Source organism: Hydra viridissima, unplaced genomic scaffold (assembly GCF_058129835.1).
Source record: "Hydra viridissima isolate aposymbiotic clone 2 unplaced genomic scaffold, HvirCarnegie_v1 scaffold_5, whole genome shotgun sequence".
In the NCBI taxonomy this organism is placed as follows: Eukaryota; Metazoa; Cnidaria; class Hydrozoa; order Anthoathecata; family Hydridae; genus Hydra; species Hydra viridissima.
In genome coordinates, this window is record NW_028324304.1 from 15,478,292 (window position 1) to 15,502,762 (window position 24,471).

General features: G+C 28.9%; 2 protein-coding genes and 2 non-coding genes across 4 annotated transcripts in view; 1 reads left to right on the forward strand and 3 right to left on the reverse strand.

The window, feature by feature from the left end:
- Nucleotides 1-24,471, reverse strand: part of LOC149888891 (uncharacterized) — a 380,578-nt gene that overhangs the window by 203,161 nt on the left and 152,946 nt on the right. The gene's annotated exons all lie outside the window — the stretch shown is intronic.
- Nucleotides 5,406-16,101, reverse strand: LOC145189022 (N-acetylneuraminate (7)9-O-acetyltransferase-like). Its single transcript, XM_090087952.1, has 23 exons — nt 15,876-16,101; nt 15,314-15,413; nt 14,717-14,834; nt 14,429-14,473; nt 14,197-14,262; nt 14,035-14,079; nt 13,869-13,914; nt 13,629-13,757; nt 13,171-13,261; nt 12,117-12,225; nt 11,887-12,011; nt 11,611-11,669; nt 10,458-10,593; nt 10,242-10,350; nt 9,695-9,784; nt 9,453-9,572; nt 9,007-9,163; nt 7,482-7,561; nt 7,214-7,318; nt 6,990-7,130; nt 6,794-6,871; nt 6,199-6,291; nt 5,406-6,055 (listed from the first exon to the last, which is right to left on the reverse strand). Exons 1-23 carry the CDS (start codon nt 16,033-16,035, stop codon nt 5,777-5,779), a joined length of 2,481 nt encoding a protein of 826 aa, XP_089944078.1. The 5' UTR covers nt 16,036-16,101; the 3' UTR covers nt 5,406-5,776.
- LOC145189615 (U5 spliceosomal RNA) lies at nt 23,562-23,681 on the forward strand. Its single transcript, XR_013847298.2, has one exon. It is a non-coding gene; the product is annotated as a U5 spliceosomal RNA (small nuclear RNA).
- LOC145189617 (U5 spliceosomal RNA) lies at nt 24,196-24,315 on the reverse strand. The gene has a single exon (XR_013847300.2). It is a non-coding gene; the product is annotated as a U5 spliceosomal RNA (small nuclear RNA).

A 24,471-nucleotide genomic window follows, 5' to 3' on the forward strand; every position in this document is an offset into this window, starting at 1 on the left:
AGGTTTTTTAGATACTTAACCTCATAGTTAGGTATGCAAATAAAAGAATCCTAAACAACGCCTAGGTTACCGTTTTCGAAACCGAAAGAAACCTATTTACCTAATTAGTAAACTTATTTATTCAAGGTCTTTGAATTATAATCATTTTTAATTCAAAGACCTTGAATACCTTTATCCTTTTATCTTAAATAAGTAGTAGAAAAAAAGTTAGCACGGTAAAACTCAAAATCCAAATGAAGCGCTGAATAATACAATTTGGAATAAATGTCTAAAAACATGTTTGGAAAACGGTTTTTGAACTTGGTGTTTTTTCACCTATCCTGGAGTTTAACGAAGAATCTTTTGAAGACTATCTTTAATCAATACGGAATTTAGTTTGGTCAATCTTATGATAAAACTTCTTTTCGTAGAGATAGATAAAGAGTTTGGAAAAGTGTTGAACAAAAAAAGCAACAGATGGTGCAAAAATAATGCAGAAAAACTTATAAAAAAAGGGCTTATTAGCATTGAAGACCAATCTGAAATTACAAAAAACTATTCTGCAGAAGATTTTTAAAGATAGTGTATTTTTAAAAGAGTTTTTTACGACACTGCATTTTCCCTCTCTTTTCTTTAACACAAAGCTTTATCAACTCACTTCAATTTTGAGTAAATCTTAATAATATTCTCAAGAGAATAAGCGAAATGGTTTTATCTCCTTGTATATTTGACTATTCAACTAAAAAGCAAACAATATTTGAAAAAAAGAAAAAATTTTAATAGAATGCAGAGGCGGATTAACCATTTTTGGGGCCTGAAGCTAAGTGAATTTTTAGGCCCCAAAAGCTTATTACCAAAATATAAGTAAAACGTAATGAAACACAAATAAACTTTGGAAAAACTATAAATTTATTTTAATTCATAAAAATAACAATAAACATAATAAAATTTAAATTTTTTGTATGCGGCATTTTTTATTTGCAAATTCTCTTATTACTTCATCATAGGATACTGATTTTGTTAAGTCATTTTCAATTGAAAAAATTGAAAGATAATTAAGTCTGACTTCCAGCATTGTGGTGCGATATTTATTTTTAATAAATGTTAATTTTGAAAATGCTCTTTTGGCCTCACAACTGGTTATTGGTAAAGTTAGAAATATCTTTAATGCGGTATATAAATTTGGAAAAAAATCTATCAAATTTCTCTCGTATATTAATTTAAGCATACTGGAACATTTTGTTTGTTTTTCTTTATTTTTAATTTGAAGATATTCCCTAAATTGTGTACATTCATTTATTAGTCCAGCATCTATGTCATTATTGTAGAATGAAATGACATAATTAATGCTTTCCATGTCTAAATGAGAATGATCTTTTTTTCCTATATTCAAAAGAAATTTATATTTCTTATTTATTTCTTTGTATACTCTTCCTCTTTTCGATAATTCGTTTGCTAAAGAATCAAAAAGGACATTGTACATCTCCTCTTCCCGAATCTTGTCCTTGCCATTAAAAATATGTGTCTTTCGCCGCTTGTTTAAATCATTATCATTTCCTGTAATTTCTCCACTCAAATTTTAAGCTTTTTTTTCGAATTCGTTCATTTTTTCTTCTGAATTTTTTCGCATTTCTTTTACAAATAATTCTAATGAGAAAATTAATTCATAGCCTTCAGAAACATCGAGGCCGGGGGTTTGTAAAATTTGGCTGACTTTTTTAAAATGTTTAAGAACCTAAAAATATATATATTACAAACATGTAACTAAATATTGAAAAAGGCTTTCTTTCTAAGAAACCCTATTTTTTATTTCTTTTTTTTATTTCTTTATAATCTAAGTTCTCTTCGGGGATATTTTCTTGCTTAGATATTTTAACTAACTATTAAAAAAATTTATTGTTTCAAAATATAAATGTAAACATTTAAATACTTGGGTAACTAAATATTAAAAGGCTTTCTTTATCTAAGAAAAGTCTTTTTTTATCCATTTCCATAACAAACCAAACCAACCAAAATCTCTCTTTGGTGATATTTTCGCGCTTATAGAAATCTATAATTTTAATAACTCTCTAAAAATCTCCGTCTCAAATCGCACGAAGGGAATAAAAAAATCTAGTACAATCAGAAAATAAATAAAAAAACATTTTTTTTTCTTATTTTCAATTTCTTTAACTTTTTAAAAATTTTTTAGAATTATATTTGGTATGAAATTGAAAGTGTTCGGGGCCCTCTTTTTGCCGGGGCCCTGAAGCTTCAGCTTCATTAGCGTACAGGTGGATCCGCGCCTGATAGAATCGCAATATTAAGGAGTTTTAGATTCTTGAAACTGATTTTTTTTTCTTTTTCTCCTCCTCTTATAATTGGTGTGAAGAGAACATCAAATTTTTTGATTCAAAACAAACAAATATTTCTAGAGTTATTTGGTTGAGGTTTGCTACGAATTTTAATCAAAATACTTTTATTTTATCAATATTGATACAAATGATAGGTTATTTGCTAATAAAAGCTATGATGGCCTTTTTCTGCACGAAGTTTTAAGTGACGTGTTTTCTTTGATTTGGATGGATGCACAAAAAAGTGCAACGTAACTTATGAGCTGTAGCTTGAATTCTGTTATAAAAAGTGGAGTAAAATGTTATTTATTAAATTTTGCAGTTTGTTTTTTTTTTGTTTTTTTGTTTTTTTCGTTTATTCTATTATTATTATTATTATTATTATTATTATTATTATTATTATTATTATTATTATTATTATTATTATTATTATTATTATTATTATTATTATTATTATTATTATTATTATTATTATTATTATTATTATTATTATTATTATTATTATTATTATTATTATTATTATTATTTTGATTTAATGCTCTGAATGTAGAAATACTATTAAAAAAACATTAAAGCAACGAATCAAAATAAAATTTGACGAATAGCGGACACCTTTTCTTCTGCGGCAGTGAAGTGCGCATCGAAAAGAAAAAAACTTGATGAGACATGAATTGTCCAATCGGAGTTATTTATTTGCGCAATCGCTGTAAAAGTAAAATTTAATCTTCAAACAAACTCACATTTATCATGAAAAAACGTGATGAAACATGAATTTTCTTACCGAAACTATTTAATTGCCCAATCACTGTAGAAGTAAATATTAATCTTTGAATAAACTCACATTTAACATGAAAAAACGTGATGAAACATGAATTTTCCAATCGGAGCTATTTAATTGCGTAATCGTTGTAAAATTATACAAATTAACGAACATTTAAGAGATGGACGTGCAACCATGGCCGTGTAAGAGATGAACGTGCAACCATGGACGTAAAAAAGATGGACGAGCAACCTATTGTTTTACATCAAAGAGGCTGCAGAAACCAGCGAGCCATGCGAGTTTCCGACAAACTCTAAATTTTCACCCGTCAACATAAAAATCTATTAAAATGGCTGCCCACAGTTTTAAAACAGAAACTCTGATCACGTGGTATTAGTATAAACTTATGTAGCATTTGTTTAATAAGACTGTTCAGGATAAAGTAACTACTTCACGCATTGACAAATTACTAAACAAATTACACCAAGGTAAAGGAAATTAGTTATCGGCACGAACAGATTTGATCATTTTTTCAAGATGAGCCTTTGTAAATTTGAGAACTTTTTTCGTATAAACAAAGTCTGTTAACGATAAAATAGACCCGTAAGATTAACTTTAAAATGACTAAAAAAAGTATTGCAAAATATAAAAAAACTTAAATTTATTGTCAAAATCTGGTTTTATTCAATTCTTTGGTCCTTCATTCACCAGCCTTAAATTTGTGTGTTTTTTTAGTATTTTTTCCGATATGTCACCATTTTTTACCTCGACTTCTCTATAAGCTCCATAATATATATTCCACTATGCATTACTTTTAGTAGGTGTATTTTCTAATGGAATTTTTTATAATTCATTTGATTATGCAAAACCTTTTAAAAAGTTGTTCAAATTTATAATTATCTTGCAAAATGAGGCCAGATATTTCATGTTTTCGTTTTTCATATTTCATATATTATTTTATTTGTCATAAAAGGCACATAATAACCCATTTGTTTTTGTCAAATAAAAATTAGTTTATATATAGCTGGTAAATCATGTTATGTTAAAATTAAATACTTAGTTACTCTTGCGGTTTGCCATAAATTGGCTTTGCTAAATTCTTTAAAATTGTAAAAAAATATTTTTTTCTTTATTGTATTTACATTCATTTTATGTATAAGTTATTTTTCCTTAACTAAATATATTTTTGTTGTTAAACAGAAAAGTAGAAAATTCTATAATATTCATAAACTGGAATTCTACATCAATATAGTAGATGGAATAGTTCCCTAAACATGAAACCATTGTGCTCTAGGCAGCTATAAAACTAGTTGATATGTTGTATTATATATTACATCTCTAGTTATACACGTACAAAAGGAAACGATCTCAATTTCTATATCATCATCAACGTTATTTCTTCAAATATTAAGAATGTCTAGCTGTATAAAATTAAGCTTAAAACTTGGTTCTATTGCTGTTATCTTTAACTAAAAGGAAGTTGATATGACTGGTTAGACGAGACCAAAATATTTCGACGAATCCGACAGACTTTAATATAGTTTAATTTCTATTGTTTAAAACAAAAGATTTGTAAAAATGCGCAACGAGCATGGTTCGCAAAAAAGTTACACGTCTATCTCTAACACGTCCGCGATTAAAATTGAACGCTTTAACATGTTGCGTAGAAACGATATTCAGTTGTTGTAGCTATGGAAAAAAGTGTCCTTTTTGTTAAAAATCAAAGAAGTTAAGTATTGACAAATATATGTTCTCACTTAAAAACTTAACTGGTATATGTTTGTTTCAAGATTTAAAAGCAATTTAAGAGAAAAAAACTTTTAAAATAAAAAAAAAGTGGCATTTAAAGTCAAACGAGTATACTCGTCGTCCGTACACAAGGAGAGTTTCGTTCGACCAGTATACTCGTCTTCCGTAAGCAACGTGTTAAGCTTTTATGAAGCAAGATACTAGGTAACATGAAACCTTTTAAATTTATAAATGTATGTGTTGATTTGTGAAAGTCAACATCTGTCTGTTATAACTTTCAAAAGATAGTAGGCACGTAGATTCCGGACATGACATCCATTATAGTTAGATAAAACGATGAAAACAAAACTCAATATTCACTGTCAAAGTGAGTTCTTAGGAACCAAATGAGATTTTTCTCTTCTTTCACAGAGGCAAATTTGAATACACTGAAAATTAATTTTACTTAAAAGTTTTTCTCATAAATTATTACTAAAAATTGCAAACATTAAAAGAAAAGTATTTTGCTATTGAGCCATCAAATTTGGGATTCCCACGGTTTGATGCAAACCAAAAGTAAATTTTACGCAAATAAATAACTATAATTTCCATTAGCCTTTCAACTCCATTTTCTCTATAATCTCAATTAGCTTTTTTAGACTTTACAAAGTTACAAATATATTAGTATTTTAAACGATTACATTGTATATACAAAACTCGATTTTTCGAAATAAAAAAACTAAAGGGTTCACTAAGCGAACGGCACACAGAAAACGGAATGAGGGATTGCTGTCCGACTTGCCATTCATCAGTAGGACCGGAGTCATAATTCTCAGACAGATTGACTTTTAAAAATTCTCAGACAGACAGATTGGCTTTTAAAAAGACGACTCGGAAAACCTTCGAAACGTTTTCAAGAATTCTCAACCGTTAGGAGAACTATGGTTCGTTGGATGCAAATTTCTATTGAAATCCATCAGTGTGGCTTGTAACGCGTTGGTTTGAGGTCATGAGTCTTATGCCACCAAAATATTACCAACATAAACAAAAACACAAGTAATCTTCTTAACATCACCATCACGTCTTTAATTACTAACGCGTCCGCTAGAATCTTGCGAATTTCTTTAACTTCATGAGCAATACATAGGAATGTAAATGTCGTCACCACTCCATTGAGAAGTACGTAATCAGGTACGAGAACGTGAACTCCATGGCTATCATTGGCCAGCCAGATATGATGGTGTGCTATGAACAGCTAAATAAATCAGAACATTAAAAATCCCTAGCGAAAAAACAAAGTAATTAAAAATAAAAAAGGTAAAATAATTTGTAGATCAAATATAAACTTTTTCGTTTCAGTTTACGAATGACTTTATTTTAACTAATCGCTAATCTTACCTCTAAAGACATGTCTCCAATCCAGGCAAATAATACACTGTACTGTGACCTAAAACTACTTGAAATATTGCGAATCAAACAAAAGGCTACGATCTAAAAAACAAGTACGATATGTACAAAAAAAACCACTTAACACAAACGGTCCGCTAAGACACGAACTGAAGTTAGTGAACTACAATAATAAAGTGATGGCAAGTAACTGCAATGTGACAGTGATAATGTGTTTTAAAAATATAATTACAGCAATAAAAATCCCCTTTATCACTTTCATTAGGAAAAAAAAGACACTATGACAATACTAAGCAATAAGAAGATTCAATCAAAGTTCTCATAACCATTTTGCGTCATAATACGCGTCATAATATGCGTCATACTGTTACAAGTTAAAAAACCTGAATCAGTTATTTTGCTTGAAACTTTAACCAAAATAACTATGCTACCTCGAGGCGTACATGTCCAGCCGAAAGCTCAAGTATAACCAGAATAATTGATTTAGGTTCACCCGCAATAGTATGATACGAAATAGTTATGTAATTTGACTTAATTTTTTTGCGCGTGCACAAATTAAAATAAAAAGTTTTTCGGTTGAACATACTGGAATAAAAGAAGCCAAAGAATGGGTGTGATCACAGATTTCCTTAGAGTGACAAGTGAAAGCTTGTATTTGATAACCCTAAAGAAAGTGTGAAGTAAATATACTTGTAAAAAATATCATTAATCAATAAAGGAGAACATAAAACTAAAAGTGAGAGAACTTAAATGAAAGATACTTAAAGGAAGAACAATTTTACCAAGAAGGCAATAATAGATCCAATAAACAATCCTATAGACAACTTGTAGTTAGCAAAGAGCCATTTCTCTTCCTCATCAATAACATGATATCGCTTTAAAGTCACATAGATATAAGAAGTTACCATGCCAAAAAACACAGACTGAAAAAAATGACCTATTTGCATTAGAATAATTTTCTCATAAATAAGAAGACTATCAAAAGTACATAGATAATATCTCTTACATATCTGTGAAGGCTGGAACTGTACTTCCATTGCTCAATGGAGCCATCACTGCCTACAAAAAGCTCTCGAAAAGGCAACAGTGTAAAAAGCCAATCACATACTGCCTAAGTGTTGATGAAGTTTAGTTTAAAAGAGGGCCAGAGAATAAAAACCACAAATGAAATCATAAATTTGATGGGAAACAAAATAAACAGAAAAAAAAAAAAAAAAAGTAAAAGTTAATAAATAACTGTTTACTACATTTTTTTTTTTTTAAAGGTTTCTCACCTCATTTCCCCACACAATAAAAATGAGTGCAAACATAAGAGAAAACTTAGCAATCATCCAATTGTTTGCTATAGGTTGACCTAAGAAAATCCAAACCATTCACATGCAAAAAAGCACTTAAATCATCAAAAATTAATAAAATTTATAGAAGAGACCGGGACCAGTTGCACCCAAATTTAAAAAGTTACATTTATTTTAGACAATCCTAACATTCAAAAATTTTTTGTTGGCAATAAAAATTTTTTGTAGGCATTTTGTAGGCAATATTCAAAAATTTTTTGTATAATGTATATAATACTTAAAAAGGCACCACTCATCCTCATTTGATATTATAAAAAAATTGAGATAACTTGAATAAAATGAAAAATGGTTTGCAACTTAACCTATAATGAGGCAAGTAGCAATACATAACTAAAAAAAAAAAAATACTTCCCAAATTTAGTACAAAGCTTATTTTTATCTAATTACATTTTTTATATACTAAAATAAAACTTTCTAGTAAACATAAGAGATATAGAACATAAAAGATTTTTGTCTCATACAGTCTATTAGCTAAAATAATAAATAGTAAATAAAATTTTGTGTAAATGTTCAACTAAATTCTGTTCATTCTTCTAGATGAAGTCTAAGCAGAGGAAAAGAGCAAAACTTCTGATTCTCTACTAGATCTGTTTGACTATGTTATTGTTGACATCTTTAGTAGATTCAGGACCCCAATTAATTATCAACATATTCCAGCATGACAAGCAAAAAATGGGGTGGCTGTGACTTCCACTTGGTGGCTGTGACTTCCACTATATGGAATGGGGTGGCTGTGACCTCCACTATATGGAATGGGGTGGCTGTGACTTCCACATAATATATGGAATCTTATGATGCTAATAAAGAATTTAAACAGTTTGTTTAAAATCTTCATTTTGTGAATGATCTGGCAAAGCAACATTTGCTTCTTTAACAATTAGAGTTTCACAAAAAGATGGATTTTTGTTTCTTAAAATTTTAAAATTATTGGAGTGCTGGGGATCTGTCAAAAATAACTTTATGGGCTGAAACTTGACTAATATATATTTACATTACACATTATAGAGTGCTTTAACTAACATTGACAAAATTGTTCCAACTAACCCCATAGGCACTAAGAAGAGTTAATTAATGCAACATAATTACTTTAAAAAAATAATACCAATGCCATTTATTTTGTATGTTTTAAAAAGGTTTTTTTACTTCTTAAACTTAGTTTGTTGAAACTTTTCTTCTTCATTTCATTTACTAAACAATAAAAACTTAGATCAAGTCAGATTTAAAAAAAAAAAAAAAAAGCTGCTGTTAATAACCTTTGACCTTTGAATTCTAAAATTACCAAAGCTTGCATGCTTTCACTTGTTATAAGAGTATTTACACATGAATGAAATATTTAGTAATGTTCAAAAAGACTTTTACCCTAAAACTGGTCCATTGTAACTTACCTCTGTTGCAACTACTCCTGGTCTCCCCTAAAAGTTTTTTTTATTTTAGTTTGACTTACTAACAACAATATTATGTGCTGCACGAGGAAAAATAAGCATGACAACATAAATAACAATAAACCATAAAGATAACATCGGCAGCAACATATAATATTGGTATGTGTGACCCATGATTAAACATACAATTACACCAAAAATATTCATATGAGCCAACACCTAAAAAAAATAATTATAAACTAGTATTTATATTGGAAAAGTGACTTCACTTATTTTCAGAATGAGGTCCTATATTTTACTACACATATAAATGCATGTAAGTTATATTACATATTGTGCAACAAAATATATATTTATTATGTTAATTTATTTTCATTACAAATTTTATTAGATAGGTAACATAACTTATAATATATACAAACATGTAGTATGGATTTTATGTTATATAGTATGTACTATATATCATTTATAATTGCAATTATAATAATAACAAATTGCTTTTACATACCTTACAAACTTTATAAAGGTGGAAACTGTTTGAGTACCAAAAATATTTGAAGTGAGCAAAACCAAAAATGAATAAGAAAAATGCGACAGCCAAACGGACATTAACAAACACAGGTAGAATCTAAAAAAGCACAAATGTAATAAAAACTTGAAGATGAAACCATTAACAATAAATGTTTACAAAAAAATTTTAATAACTTGGAAAGTAAATACACTTAAATAACTGAAAGTCTTTTTTTGCACCTTTTGAGCATCTGTGTAGTTGTAAATTATGATAACCAGAATCAGCCATCCTTTAAATTCCCCAAGTTGATCATCATTTAAAACTAGAGACTGAAATTATTTTTCCTTTTTCAGATGAACTTTTAATTAAAAGTAAATTTTAATGAAATACTAAAAAATTTAAAACAAATTTAATGGCACTGATTACTGTTTTATTTATGGAAAAAACTAATTTTGGTTTCATTTTATATTTTATGCTGATACTCATTTACATTATTAAATAAATTTTTATTGTGACATATGTATAAAAACATTGATCATATATGAGTGTGTGAGTTGACCCAGTACTTAAGTTAATTGACTATATTTAACTCTTTTAAACTTCTTTTTAACTTAAAAAAAAAAAAAAGTTTAACTGGGTTTTCTAAACTGAGGTCCTTTTTTAACTCCTAAACAATTTAAAGTCTCAATTATATGCTGATATATACAGTAAGTGAAACAATATGCTTGCCAGAATCCTATCTAAATACAAAAAGCCACTTAAAGCAATCCAACACTACATACTTACAGATTTTGTTTTTTTTCTTACAGCAAATCCTGCAACAAATAAAACAGTTAAGATCACAAGGAAGGTGGTTGGTGAATACTGTTTGTGTGATTTATCATAGAGAAATGAGCTGAAAATAAACAAATGATAAGAAACTATTATAAATATTATAGAAAGCAATAATATAATATAAAACTCATTGAATTATTTTTGCAATATATAGAAGAAAAATATTACCTATCAGCCAGAAATATATATAACATGATAACTGAAAGTTTAGCCATGTTTTTCATGACAATGTACATTTTATCAGAGTACAACCAGGGGGCAGTTGAGAAAGAATCATAACCTTTCACTTCTTCAGTTGTTAAACCTAAATAAAAATATTTAAGATGGAGCTTTGCAGAATAAAAACCTTTCATAAAAATGCTGCTATTTTTTGGAAAGGGAAAAAAAAGAAGGAGATGCTTGTATAGGTTTACAGAGATTTGAAATCAAGAAACACACATACAGAAACTGAATAGGCCCTATATTGATTGATATTAGTTACAGATCTAGAGTATATATGTAATATTTATTATCTCCTTATAAAAGAGATAAATATACTTAAAGTATTTAGCATAAATAACAACTGTTTTTATGTATTTTTTATGTAATTTGTACAAATCTTTCAAATGTAATTAGTACAAGTATCATAACTTTTAGCTAAAAAAAACTATGAAATATTTATAAATATTTCATAATAATTTTTTTGTAACAGTTTCAATTATTTCTACATATATATTTTGCAATTATTTCTTCACATATTAAAAAAAAAAAAAGTATCTATAAACAACCCTTTTGAAAGCTACAGTCTTTCTTGTTTCATTTTAAATATAATACTTTATTCAATTAGTGTCTGCTAAACTTGTACTATACCATATATCTTGTTAAAATACCCTGTGAAGAGTTTTTAAATGAAGTTGTATTACACCAATGTAGTTGTACTTCAGATTTATCTCCATCATTACATTTAGCAAAATCTTCTACAATAAAAATGAGAACCTCCATACCTGATGCTATTTTATCTAAAACTACCTATTTCTAAATAAACTTATTACATTTGCTTAAGTTATGTTAAAGCCAAATTTTGAAAAGTTTTGAGTTTTGAAAAGTTGTATTTCCATTATTCAAAGTATTTGTAAAAACAAAAAAAAAAAAAAAAAAAATGGTGATGTAAAATTCTTGATTTAAATATATAGTATAGAAAAAATTTGATCACATTTTCATTCTTTTAATTTCAAATAATTTAATTCAAACAAACGAAAAATTAATCCCACAGTTCAAAACTAAAGCTCAAACATAACACAGCTATTAAAATTCAAATACCATTTTGCAAAACTAAAATTACCTTTAATATTCATTTGTCTGATTTTTCTTGTAATAACCATTAGTATCCATAATATAACACTGAAAATAAAAAATGAAGAAAAATAAATTGTTATGTTCATTAAAGGCAATAGTTATAGAAGATATTATATTATGGCAGGTAAAAATTAGCAACCCATCCTATAACAGTTGTTGTTTTAGGGCTTAGAATAACTGAAGAAACCTTAATATCACTTTGAAGTTTAAAAAACATAAAATCATATTTTTCAAACTTTCTTAAAAATTTTTTAACTCTTACCAGGTTCCTAAAACTGAAAAAGCATTAAATTGAAGCTTTGTGATGCGTTCAAGATCTTTGCAACATGAAGCATCATCAGGGTAAATATAATTGTTACAAAAGCTATTAAGAATAGCATCCATTTTCTAAAAAAACATTAACTTAATAAATAATCAAAACAAATAAACAAAGGTAATAAGAAATTATAGAGTATCCATAACTTTTATTGATAAATTTAGTTAAATTTATACATGTCTTAAAACAAACTTCGAGTAATGTAGACCATCAGTTGTCTCTCCTGGCATTCCTGCAGCCATTAATGCTGTTGACTTCAAAATGCGTACATAACCAGTTTTCTGGCTAAAAAACACATTACTTGATAACTCAGTAACTTTATTAGTTTTCAAATTAAGTAAATAAACAAAAATTCAACAAAGCTGGTGTTTCAATATAAGAGACAGTATCCAAGAACATATAATATCTTGAAAAGGTGAATTGTGGGTCATTGGCTTGTGCTTTGACATGAGCTTCCAATATTGGAGGACTCAATGGTGGTTGCACTCTTCTAGAAATAACACTTGCACTCTTCAAGCCATGGGACATAATCTATTATGGATGGCCTGCTATCATCATGTTTGAAGTTCTGTTTGCCAATACAATCTTTGCCTTGGACCACCCAGTAGTTATCTTTTAGGGGGTTTTGTGAAAAATGAATGGAAATGAAGCACGCACTTGAACCCAGATCAATCCCTTTTAAAATGATCTTAGATTCAATTAAAGCATTCATCAAATGTCACCTTGAGTTCAATCAAATGATGATTTAATTTTTGATTTATGTTTCTTCTTACTACACAAAAGTTTGAGCTGCAGGTGGACATCACCATCCATAATCCTCTATGCACTACACATTACGGATGGTGGAAGCTATCTATGCATTGAGCATTGGAAATAAAACTCACTGGAAATAAAACTATTTAATTTAATTGCTTGAGAATTACAAGAGATTCAACATTTTAATCAGTTTTTCTTTTATGTTTATTTTCAGTCATGGTTCACATGTAGGCTCATTGCTGATACACCTATGAATGATATTTTGTTTTAACACAGCATTTCCATGACTACAATGATTCCATTCTTTGTTAAAATCATATAACATTATATATATATATATATATATATATATATATATATATATATATATATATATATATATATATATATATATATATAGATTATATATATACAATAGCAGAAAAATTTGATGTATATCAACTTAAAATGCAGGCATATTTACAGAATACTTACAGGATTTTCTGAGCTGCATAATTAAAGATATCAATTTCTTTATTTGTAATTGCTTTTCTTGACTCACTCAGTTTATCTTCAACAACTGGATCTAAAACAAAAAATCATTGTTTTTAACATATAATAATAAACAAAAAATAATAAACAAAAAAAAAGATTTAATATAAATCATATAAAGGAAAAGTTAATATAAAAAATACATAATAAAGCAACTTTTCTAAATTCTACTCCTAAAAAATACTCATTTAATCTCACGGAGATATTTCAAAAATATCTAATATTAGAAAATTACTAGATATGATTTTATTCCCTTAGGCTAATTGCCTTGTGGACATCCCACCAACTTTATCCAGAGAGGGACATAGCCTGGGTTAGTGTCTGTTTATTATTATAAATTCTTTTATGTTATGTAATTTGTTATAATAAGTTATTGCATGTTGCAAAAAACAAATAAATACCTTGTTGCATCCATATCACCTGTGGTTCATGGTGAAACCTGGTTAAAAGAAGGTCATTTTTTTCTTGCTTACTTTTACTTAGATTCTGTCCCAGCAACTTCATGATACCAGATAGTGAGTTTAACTTTTCTATAATAAAACGTATTGTAAGAAGTGGCTTTTTCTAACTACAATAACAACAGAGCTACTTGTTACAACAAAACAACACGAAAAATGAAGAAACAGAAAAAGAATTTTTACCTTGATAATCAACACTGTGGAAAGGCAAATTTTTCTTTATTGTCCACTAAAAGAAAATATTCATTCTATATTTTAGAGAGTATTTCTGTAAAATTTGTTAAAACCAATAAAAGCAAACTAACAAACTACACAGCTAAAGCAAATAAAAATATTCCTAAAAACTTACAGTTGCTACCCCTAATATAATAAGATCTGGCATCTCCTCTTTACTCTGTTATCAAAAAAAGGATCAGACATGAAATATTAATACCATACTCCTCTCTTAAGTTGGTAAAAAATAATAAACTGTTATTGAAAGTTAAATATTTAAGATTGAAGATGAGTGTACCTCTTTAATCCAATCTTGTAAAAGTTGCTCCATTGTGTCTGTTAGTTCAGGGTACCAATAAAATTCCTGTTAATATTTTAAAACTTATCAAAAAGAGAAATAAAAAATAGAGACATTTATATATAACTATTAAATTATATCATTATTATAAATTTTCATAGTGCATATAAATTTCTTCCTTAAAAAAAATCATATAAAGTGAAATCACTTTTCATATAGAAATAATACTTACAATTGATATATTGGTTTTTTTATCTTCATATTTCAGATTTTCATGCTAAAAAAATCAACTGAGAACATTTCAACACCTCACAAGAATTATTAAAAATTTATTATTTTTTTTTTTTATCAAATTATGAAATATATTTAACAACAAGTAGAAAGATTAAAACAAAGTTTTAAAATGTTGCACAATTGTATGCAATTATTTAATCAAGCTAAGCATTTGATTCTATTTTATGATGATAAAGATATCTGTCTTAAAAACTTTTATTTTACAAAAAAAAAAAAAAAAATTTACTGCTTTCTCAGAAGAAATAGTTTCAGTTAATGACTGGACCAGTTCAAAGTAAACACTTCTTATCCGGGAGTCACCAATGAATGCAACTTTCTGATTTTGTAAACAAACCTTAACTTCACTGAAAATAAATAAAATTACACATAAGTGATAAAAAAACTAACAAAATATAGCTTCGTTAAAATTGAGTTTTTATGAATAATTACTGGCTTCATGGGTTTATACAGGTTTTCATTTTGAAGATTTGTTAAAACTGATTGCTTAGGACACTATTGAATGATCAAAACAATTATAAAGAAATATTGCTGTAACTAACTAGCAAAATAAAAAAAATATATTATTTAATATTGCTTTGGTAACAATTTTAAAAACATCTGCAGCACACTGCAGCATAGTTTTTAATAAAATATTGTTGCAACGTAATTAAACATGCTGCTTGCAAACTGACTCAGTAATGGAAAAAATGCAGAAAAATTGTACACAATATAATTTTTAAAAGTTGAAAGCTGAGACTGAGAATGGTAGGTAAAAAATTCATCTTAAGAATTGATAAGATATGATCATATTGTACTCCAATTATTTAACCTACAAGTACTGCACCTTATTGAATACTGATGCATAATGCATCCTTCTGGCTGCCATTGTCTACCAATCCAATATCCTGATTCAAATAACAGTGGGCATTTATGACCACTATAGTCTAAAAAAGATAAACTAAAAGTATCATTAAATTAATAAGATAGAAAAGTTAGAACTTATGAAAGTAAAGGTGAGACAACTAAAACAAGTTAAGACAATAAGAAGAAATAGCTCATAAATTCAGAAAGAATAAATTTACATGAGGAAAGAAACAGAAATTAGAAAAATAAATAGAAAATAAACAGAAATGTTTGTTATCAAAAACTAAAATCTTATACACATACATACATACATACATACATACATATATACATACATACATACATACATACATACATACATACATACATACATACATACATACATACATACATACATACATACATACATACATACATACATACATACATACATACATACATACATACATACATACATACATACATACATACATACATACATACATATCTATACATACATATAGATATATACTCTCATAGATTAAAGTTGCTAATCATCTAACCATTTTTGAACAGTCTGTAGAAATGAAAGGAAGCTGAAAAAATTATGATTAACCAAGCTATATATTTGCACAATGCTCCAATGTTATGAAGAGAAAAAAATGGTTTTGATAGCTTTCTGTCGTCAGTATCCTCGTATGCTACTTTCGTGATTTCTTCCATTTTTATTGAAAACAAGTTAGCGAACTTGATTTGTAAAACTGCTAGTAAACAATTTTTTTGGTATCTTCGGCTTTATGAAAGCCGCGTTAAGAAGAGCATAAAAGTTGCAGTTCGAAAAATATAAAAGTTGCAGTTCGAAATTCATGCAAAGTTTATCAAACTTGAATCTTTGAGGATTTTAAAAGTTTCCAGTTTAAAAAAGCACATCTACAAATCTTTAGTATACACCATTTCTGACAAAATATCGAAATTGATGTTGTACCAAGACATGTGCGAGACGTGAGAAAAGTTCCCTGCATCAGATTTAAATAAAAAAAAAATTAAGCTTCTAGAAAAATTATTAACAGCGAAGATGTGACAGCGATATCGAAATGGAAGTTATAGATATCTTTATTTTCAGGGACGAAGAAATCGAAGAGACAGATGTTAATGATTATGAAGGAGATAACGGTATTGAAGTTATAGGTGATCAGACGGTCCACCTGAAAAGAAGAAGACCAATGTATTTAGCCGGCTATATAACTTAAGAACTTGAGTTCTTGGGAGATGTTTTAACAGCTTACTATTATATTTTATAGTGGTTTATAAAGTTAGTTAATTGCTGTACTTATATCATAAGCTATTTTATACTTAATTACGCCCTAGAGAATCCTTCATTATAAAAATGGATATAAATTGTGTAGAACTACATTATAAGCAGAGTAGAAGAATATGATGATTGTTTAAAAAATTTAGGATTTCATATAAATTAATGAGAATTATGAATATTATTGTTTTAGTTTGGCTTTGTAGTTTTCACTAATTTTTAATTCTTAAAAAGAGTAAAAGTTCAAAAACACCTAAAAGTGTGGTTAAAAGAAAATACTAAATTTATAAAATGTCGTAATCAATTTAATTATGCATGCAAATCTGAACTAACAGTGGGTGAGGCCCCACCAATTTGAGTGAAAACTTTTTTTGATTACTATGCTTTTTTTGTAAATATATAAGTTTGGATGACATAGAGTAAAATGGGGTCAAATGAAATAGTTAAGAATTTTAATGAATTTTTTTTAAGAGAAAAAAGTTTTTAATTTTTTTTTTTTTTAAAGTTGTAGAGGAATTTGAGCTGTATTTAAATATATACAAATCAAGTAAAAAAAGTTTTTAGTTTTTTAAGAAACTTTATTTAATTGAAAAAAAAATTTATTTCATTCTACCCCACATTCGGGGAGAATGAAATACGCAAATCTATATGTAATTAAAACAACACTTAATTAAAAAAAACAAAAAGCAACCAATAATAACAATTAAAAAAACAACCCATATTAACAATTAAAAAAACAACCTAATAAAAAAAACTTTATTCTTGTAATGATGTTGAGTCGTAGAGAGGTACTAGAGGCTGAGCTGAGTTGGCACTTTTGCGGCACTTTTTGGTGCAATAAAACTCAGCGCCTTTAACATATCGCTTTGGTATGCATTTTTGCCAAAGCCAAACCTTGCATTTAGAATTTTTACACTGGTACCATTCTATATTTTGACTTGTTGAAGCTTCGCCTAAAACTTTACGGCACTATTTACACTTGAGTTGGTTTGTAGCTATTAATGCTGTTGGAGTCGCTGTTGTTGCTTGGTTTATTTGCAGCTCGTCATTAAAGCTAAGCTTGCGTTGTTTTTTAGCTTGCTTTGCTGCTTTTTTGCTCTCAGCATTTTTCAATCTCTCGAGTATTTCAGGTTTATTGAGACACTCCCCTTCAAACCTTGGTGCGTCTACATTTTTTCGTTTTTTTGTGTCAACGAGTTGAATGCGAAACTTTTGTCTGGGCCACTTAAGCACCAATCTTTGTACAGACATTTTTTAGATTTTTTGGAGCAGGACAATTACCAGCATCATCGATGCAATTTCCAACTGTATAGTGGATTTTTTTCGAGCGGCTCTAAGTACTGAGCCATTGCTTATGGCTCTAATGCTCAACTTATGACTCCACCAGTTTATAAAAAACTTATACCAATCTCTCCCTGGTGTACCATTAGAAAACAAATGAGATTGACCTTGGTGTTGCAAATAGTCGGTAGCTAGTGTGATGATGTCATTATAAGTTCTTCCAAAGCCCCAATTGGATAATTTGATGAGCGTATCTACCAAATTGATTCAAGTTGATGCGACAATCTCGTTTGAACCAATCCCAACTGCTTCATCTATGCCGTGAACACGCCTGTGAAGAGTTGCTATTGGTAAGTTGAATGATTGAGCAGTTTTGTTAAATGAAAATTCACTGCTTTGTACTTTGGCCAGAGCAAGCGTAACTTGCTCTTCGGTGTATGGTTTTTCTTTTTTCTTTGAGAGCAACTTGTTTTGAGGCATATTTTATATTAGAATAGATTTAATAATAATCGGTTTAAAATTTATCCACAAAATTTACAGAGATTGATTGGTCACTTGAGATTTAATTAATAAAAGTCGCATTTAACAAGTGAGCAATTCGCGTATTTCATTCAACCCCACATGTATCTGTTTTCGTTTTTATCTCATAACTTTTTTCCCTGAATAGCAAATATAATTTTGAAAAAAGATTCTTGACCAGCGTAAAAAGTTTTACCAGAATACTTATTAAGTTCGATGATATCAAATTTAGTTTCCGAGAGTTTTATGTCCATTTTTCAAAAAAAGAAAAAAAGTATCATATCGCTTTCGAAGACCTAACAAATTATAAAAAAAACTTTTTTTTAAAATTTAAAGTTTAATATCATCTTATTCAGAAAAAAACTCTCTACAACAAAATCAGAAAATATTTGCAAAAAGTTTATTCAATAATTAATTAAGAGCAAAAGAATAAGCGTAGTTATAACTATTTCATTCTACCCACTATTTCATTCTACCCTGTTTTACTATATTTAATTTAAATAACTTCTATAAAGTTTGATTGCCACAAGCAAAAAACAAAAAAAAAATTTTAAGAGGTGCGAATTTCCGGACTTTTTCCATTTCCAATAGCGGATAATTTTCATACCGTTTTAGGAATCCCGCAAAATTTTTTAAAAACAAAATACACAATTTTTAAAAAAGTTCAGTTCAATTAAATGCTCATTCAGCCTCAATACTAGATGGACAAATAGTCAAAATGGCATTATAAAGCATTTCCAAGTTAAAAGATCTTTGTAGATTGCTTCAAACCAATTAAATTATGAAGGATTTGATTTATCGCAACTTTTCTTTTTGTTTAGCCATAGATTCAAATGAATCATCTGCAGTGGTATTTCTATTGTTATTTTTAATAGTATTAACTTCTGTTGCTACTTTGTGATTAATGGAAAAAAAGCCTATAGGTTTTTTTTTTTTTTTTGGATAAATTTATTACTGCTGCCTTAAATAGTATAGAAAATATATCATCATTCAACTCATTTTGGGAAAAACTTGGATTATCTAAAAATCTTAATTAGCCATCAATTTCTTTTTCCTTCTGCGAGCATTTTTTTTTTTTTTAAATCAGAGCTTTAAATCCCTTGCTAATTAATTTTCTTGAACATATTTATTTATTTAACATATTTTATTCATTCTTTAACAATAAGTTTTAATGCTTTCAGCTGTCAATAATATAGTCTCTCTTCTACAAATCATTTCACAACCTTAGACAATTGGTTCAAGACATTTTGCTAAATTTTCAATCACTTTCAGTTCATCGTCAGACACCATTAGTTTTTCTAATTCAAAATCTACAAGAAACTCAGCAGCTGCTAATAAATCTTTGAATAATGGCCAACATTGAATTCTAGTCAGACTTTGAATTCAAAATTAGTACCAGCTCTTTCTCAAATTCATCTTTAGAATAATGATGTAGAGTGTTTGCTTTAAAAAACTATTATAACCTGCAGCAACTTTTCTAACCATTCTTTTCTAACTTTTCTTTTTTTACAAAAACTCTTCTTTTTTATGAAGCTTAGGAAAAAGATCAGGAGCTTGCTGAATAACTTCATTTTCCTCTTCATTGTCATCACTAAAGGTATCAAAATTTTCATTAAAATTGTTATCAATATCTTTATCATTGACATTTTGATCATCTTGCTTTTTATAAATTACATCTACTAATGTTAAATAGATTGCATCAGCAAAATAAAGTAGATATTTAGCAGGAATGTGATTGCCAATTTTTTCTATTACAGAAGCACCCAATGTTGTAGAGCAAGTTTAAATTTTGAGTCAATTGTTTAAGACAATATTTGATCTAAATAATCAATTCGTTCTTTCTAATCAAAGATTAACAAATCCTCGATTATATTTCATAAACCTTCTGCCATATTTTAAATATCCATCTAAACCTATTCTAAATTTAAATCCTTTTTTTTTTCAAGTAAACAAAAACCTGTCTTTACAAATATTCTCGGAAATTTACACCGTATACTTTTCCAAAAATATCCCTTAAAAATTGTCATAAAAACCGCTAACACATATAATTTTTTGGTTTTCATTGGTAAAAACTATTAAAGTTAATTGCTCCGTTATCACCTCCTCGCCGTGGCGAGGAGTGGTTAGAGGGAGTTTCAACTTGACTCCAGCCACAAACACCTTGACCAAGGTCGGATACCTTGGTAGTCCAAACCTGTGCTAAAACCTCTTCTGGGAAAAATTAGACCTGTGCACAAAGTTTGGTGAGGATTAGATCAATACTGTGGATTCGTAAAAGAACACACCCACATACAAGGTTTAGGTTTTATATATTAGATATCTAAGATTCATGACATCTGTTGAGCTTTTGCAAGGTACCCTTTTTTCAAAACAATTAACAAATTGATGAGATTTTGTTATTCCTCTTATAGAAAAACCAAGTACAGCTGCAAAATGAGACAACCTTTCACCCAATGAAATTTTCTTTATCATAGGAACCAAATTTGATTCAACACAATGTTGATATTTGGTAGCTCAACTTCTCATTCTTTTTGGGAAAATACTATAACAAACTTTTTCTAAATCTCTTAAATCTAACTGTAAAAGCACCTTTGCATAACAATAATTTTGGAAAATATTTACATTTGGCTTCTTTTTTTTTTCTTCTGGAGATTAAAATGATTCTAAACCATTCAAACTTATACAAACATATGTGAAGGCATTTTAACATTAGTTTTCTTCTTTGAAAGTCTTTGTAATAAAGATTCAAAAAAAATTCAGAAATTAAAAAAAAAGTTCAGGCGACACTTTTGATTTGCAAAAAAGCTGTGAAGTTTCCAAATATTTTGAAAATTGAAAAATGAAAATATCCGGTTTCCCGGGCACTATTTCCCGGGATATCGGAAAATTTCTAAATTGATTTTTTTGAGGATGTTTTTGGGAACGCTCACTCCTGGTAAACGGAAACCTTCTTTCTTTGCTTTTCAGCAGTCACTGGCCTCCAAAGGTCAAACACGATAAACGACCTACTTCTCGCTCAACCTGTCGACGGCCCTATAGATGATTAGTTTAATTTTCTATCAAGCTGTCACATAAGTTGGAGTAGTTTTTGAGATAATTATAACTCAGGTCTTCAAAAACTGGAAAACAATACCCTTCAAAAAGAAAACCCCAAAGCATTTTTTCTTCTATAATCTGTATAACTTACAACAAACACGCATATTGTACAAAAAAAGGTTCAGAGGAAAATATTTTTCTTAAGTTTTAAATATTTCCATATTGCTTGTTTTAAAAGGTTTATACAGTCAAAAACTCTTTAAACGAATCTTACAGCTTTTTATTTATTTTTAACAATTTTAAAACCGATTGATTTCAAATGGCTGATATAAAAGTTTGTACCATACCTGTTACTAATCGTTAAAAACTGAAAAACTAAAATTTTGATGCTTTTATACAGGGAGTTGGACATAATAATGGAAACACCTTCAAAAACAAACAAATTTATTATAATAAGGGGCAAACTTTGAATGTATTCTTCTGGAATATTTGTCCATTCTTCCATCAAAACTGTCTCTAGAACTTTTAGTGACTTTGGTGGTGGATATTAACTTCGTAAATTAATTATTAACATGCACCACCACTATGTTCAATAATATTAAGGTGATTGTGGTGGGCAGATAAGGTGAGTTTTTTCCTCAGAATGTTCATCATACAATTTTGAGATTACTTTAGCGGTGTAGATTGGGGCTTTGACGTCCTGGAATATTGCGCTGCCTTCCGGGAACAGCTCTAAGATCATTCTATGGATTTTATCCAATAAAATAGTAGAAATGTTAATAATGATTTATCAGACAATATCATATTCTTCCACTGCTCCGTAGATCAGTTCTGGTGATTTTTCCTCAACTCTAAACGTTTTCTAACGTTTGTTGTCGAGAGCAAAGGTTTCCAGATAGCATCCCTTCCATAAAATCCGGTATCATGAAGCTCGAGACAGACATTTTTTTTTTTTTTTGTAGAAACTGAATTTTCGAGATGATCATTAAGTTTGGTAGCAACGTTAATGGCTGTTGTTAGGTTTTTCTTGTTGACAATTCGATTTAAAGTAGGATGGTCTTTATCAGAAAGCATTTTTTTCCTTCCGGAAATGCACTTTAATGACAATTTTTTACCTTGCTTTTCAAATGCTGTCACTACTTTCGAGATTGTACCTATTGAAATATTTAGCATCTGGGATGGTTTAGTAACGGTTGCTCCTGCCATACGGGACCTACAATTGGCCTCTTTTGAAATCGGATTGATTTATCATGTCTATGCAATTTAATTTCGTTAAACCAATTTATTTGTAAAAAATATATATGTTTTAGAAACATAGACAAGATGCATTAGAAAAGAATTATAAAAATATAACGGTCAATGACGGTTTTACAGACACTTAAAAATCAGCTTACTATTATTAGTAGTGTTTCCGATATTTTGTCCAACCCCTGTATAACCAAAGGGTTTTCCAAAAAGTACCGGTCGATGTTAACAGGGCGTAACGGCCATGCTATTATGGCCGTTACGAATCCGTGCCACCGTGCGAAGCCGCGTATAACAATTGAGCGGTGTGACATTTTAAAACTAACTTTCAAATAAAAAAAAGAATTTCTTTAATACCTTCACATACAAGTTACTTTACTCTATTTCAACATCGAACCGCTATTTCTATTTATAGCAGAGCGTCACTTGAAAAGTCTTTTCCTAACCTTTAATCCGCTTTGCGTTTGTTAACTGCAAAAAACGTATTCCATTCGGAGGTTTTTAGATATCAGAAAGAAATTACTTTCCATACGACATTATTTTCCAAGATTTTAGTTCGTAACAACTAAGCATATCGGTTGAAAATAAAAATTCTGGACAGCTTTTCAGTGGTGAGTAGGAAAGGGGGAGAGGAATTCTTTACGGGAGAACAGAGCTTCCTGGCCCCGTTTTAATACGCAAAAAAGGATAATAGTAATGACAGTAGCTGTAAACGGTATTATTATTACCATTATCCATTTTTAAAAAAATTCGTAGATAATTAGAAATTTCAATGTATTTGATGTAATATAAGGAATATTGCCCCACAAGTGTAATGGATATGAAAAACCTAAAGAGTTAGCAATGTCTCTTGAAGAATTAACTCTGGGCTTTCTTCATAACACGCACAAATCTTTCGCCTTTTACTAAAGATTTCCGTGGAGAAGGCCAATTAAATGAGTGTTTAACAAATTTTTCTCTGGCCTGTTCACGCAGGCCAACTTATTTTGAAACTAAAACCTGTGAAGACAAACTGAGGATACTAGAGTTAATCTATTGTAAACTTGTCTTTTTGTTTAAAAACACAAGCTTAGTCCTTAAAGTGTCCAATTAAGGGAGAGCTGCACAAGACGGTACGATGTCATTAAATAATATATGCTGTAAAATATTTATTTCGAATTCTTTTTCATATATTTTTTGCGTTTCTGTCTACTTTCAAAAGGTTTGACAACCTTTGACGTAATTTTATAAAAGGTATTGGAATGACAAAAAAAAGATTGCAATTTTTGAAATCTTTTTTTTTTTTTTATCCCTACTGGTAATTGGGGGAGAGGGGGGACATAAAGTCTTCAAAGACTGCAATAGAAAAATTCATTTTGCATTTGCGGGTGACTTTTTTCGACACTTTGGAAAATCAAAAACTCGTTGATATATGATAAGGGAAAAACGAGAGAACAGACCCATGACAGAGTTTGTTTAGGCTCAAGTCAGTTGCAGTTACATTTCGAATGTAGCGGCCCACGTCAGCAGGCCGAAGAAAAATTGATTGAACACTCATTAAATTGGCCTTCTCCACGGAAATCTTTAGTAAAAGGCGAAAGATTTGTGCGTGTAATGAAGAAAGCCCAGAGTTGCAGATCATGTGCATTAACTTGGCTGGCAATCTTTTTGAAGTCAGTTACACTTGTGGTGCAACACACATTTATTTAAGGTGGCTTCGAAATGTTTTTTTTTGTAGTAAAATAACTTAAATCAATTCTAAAATCAGTTTTTATAAATTCAATTTAATG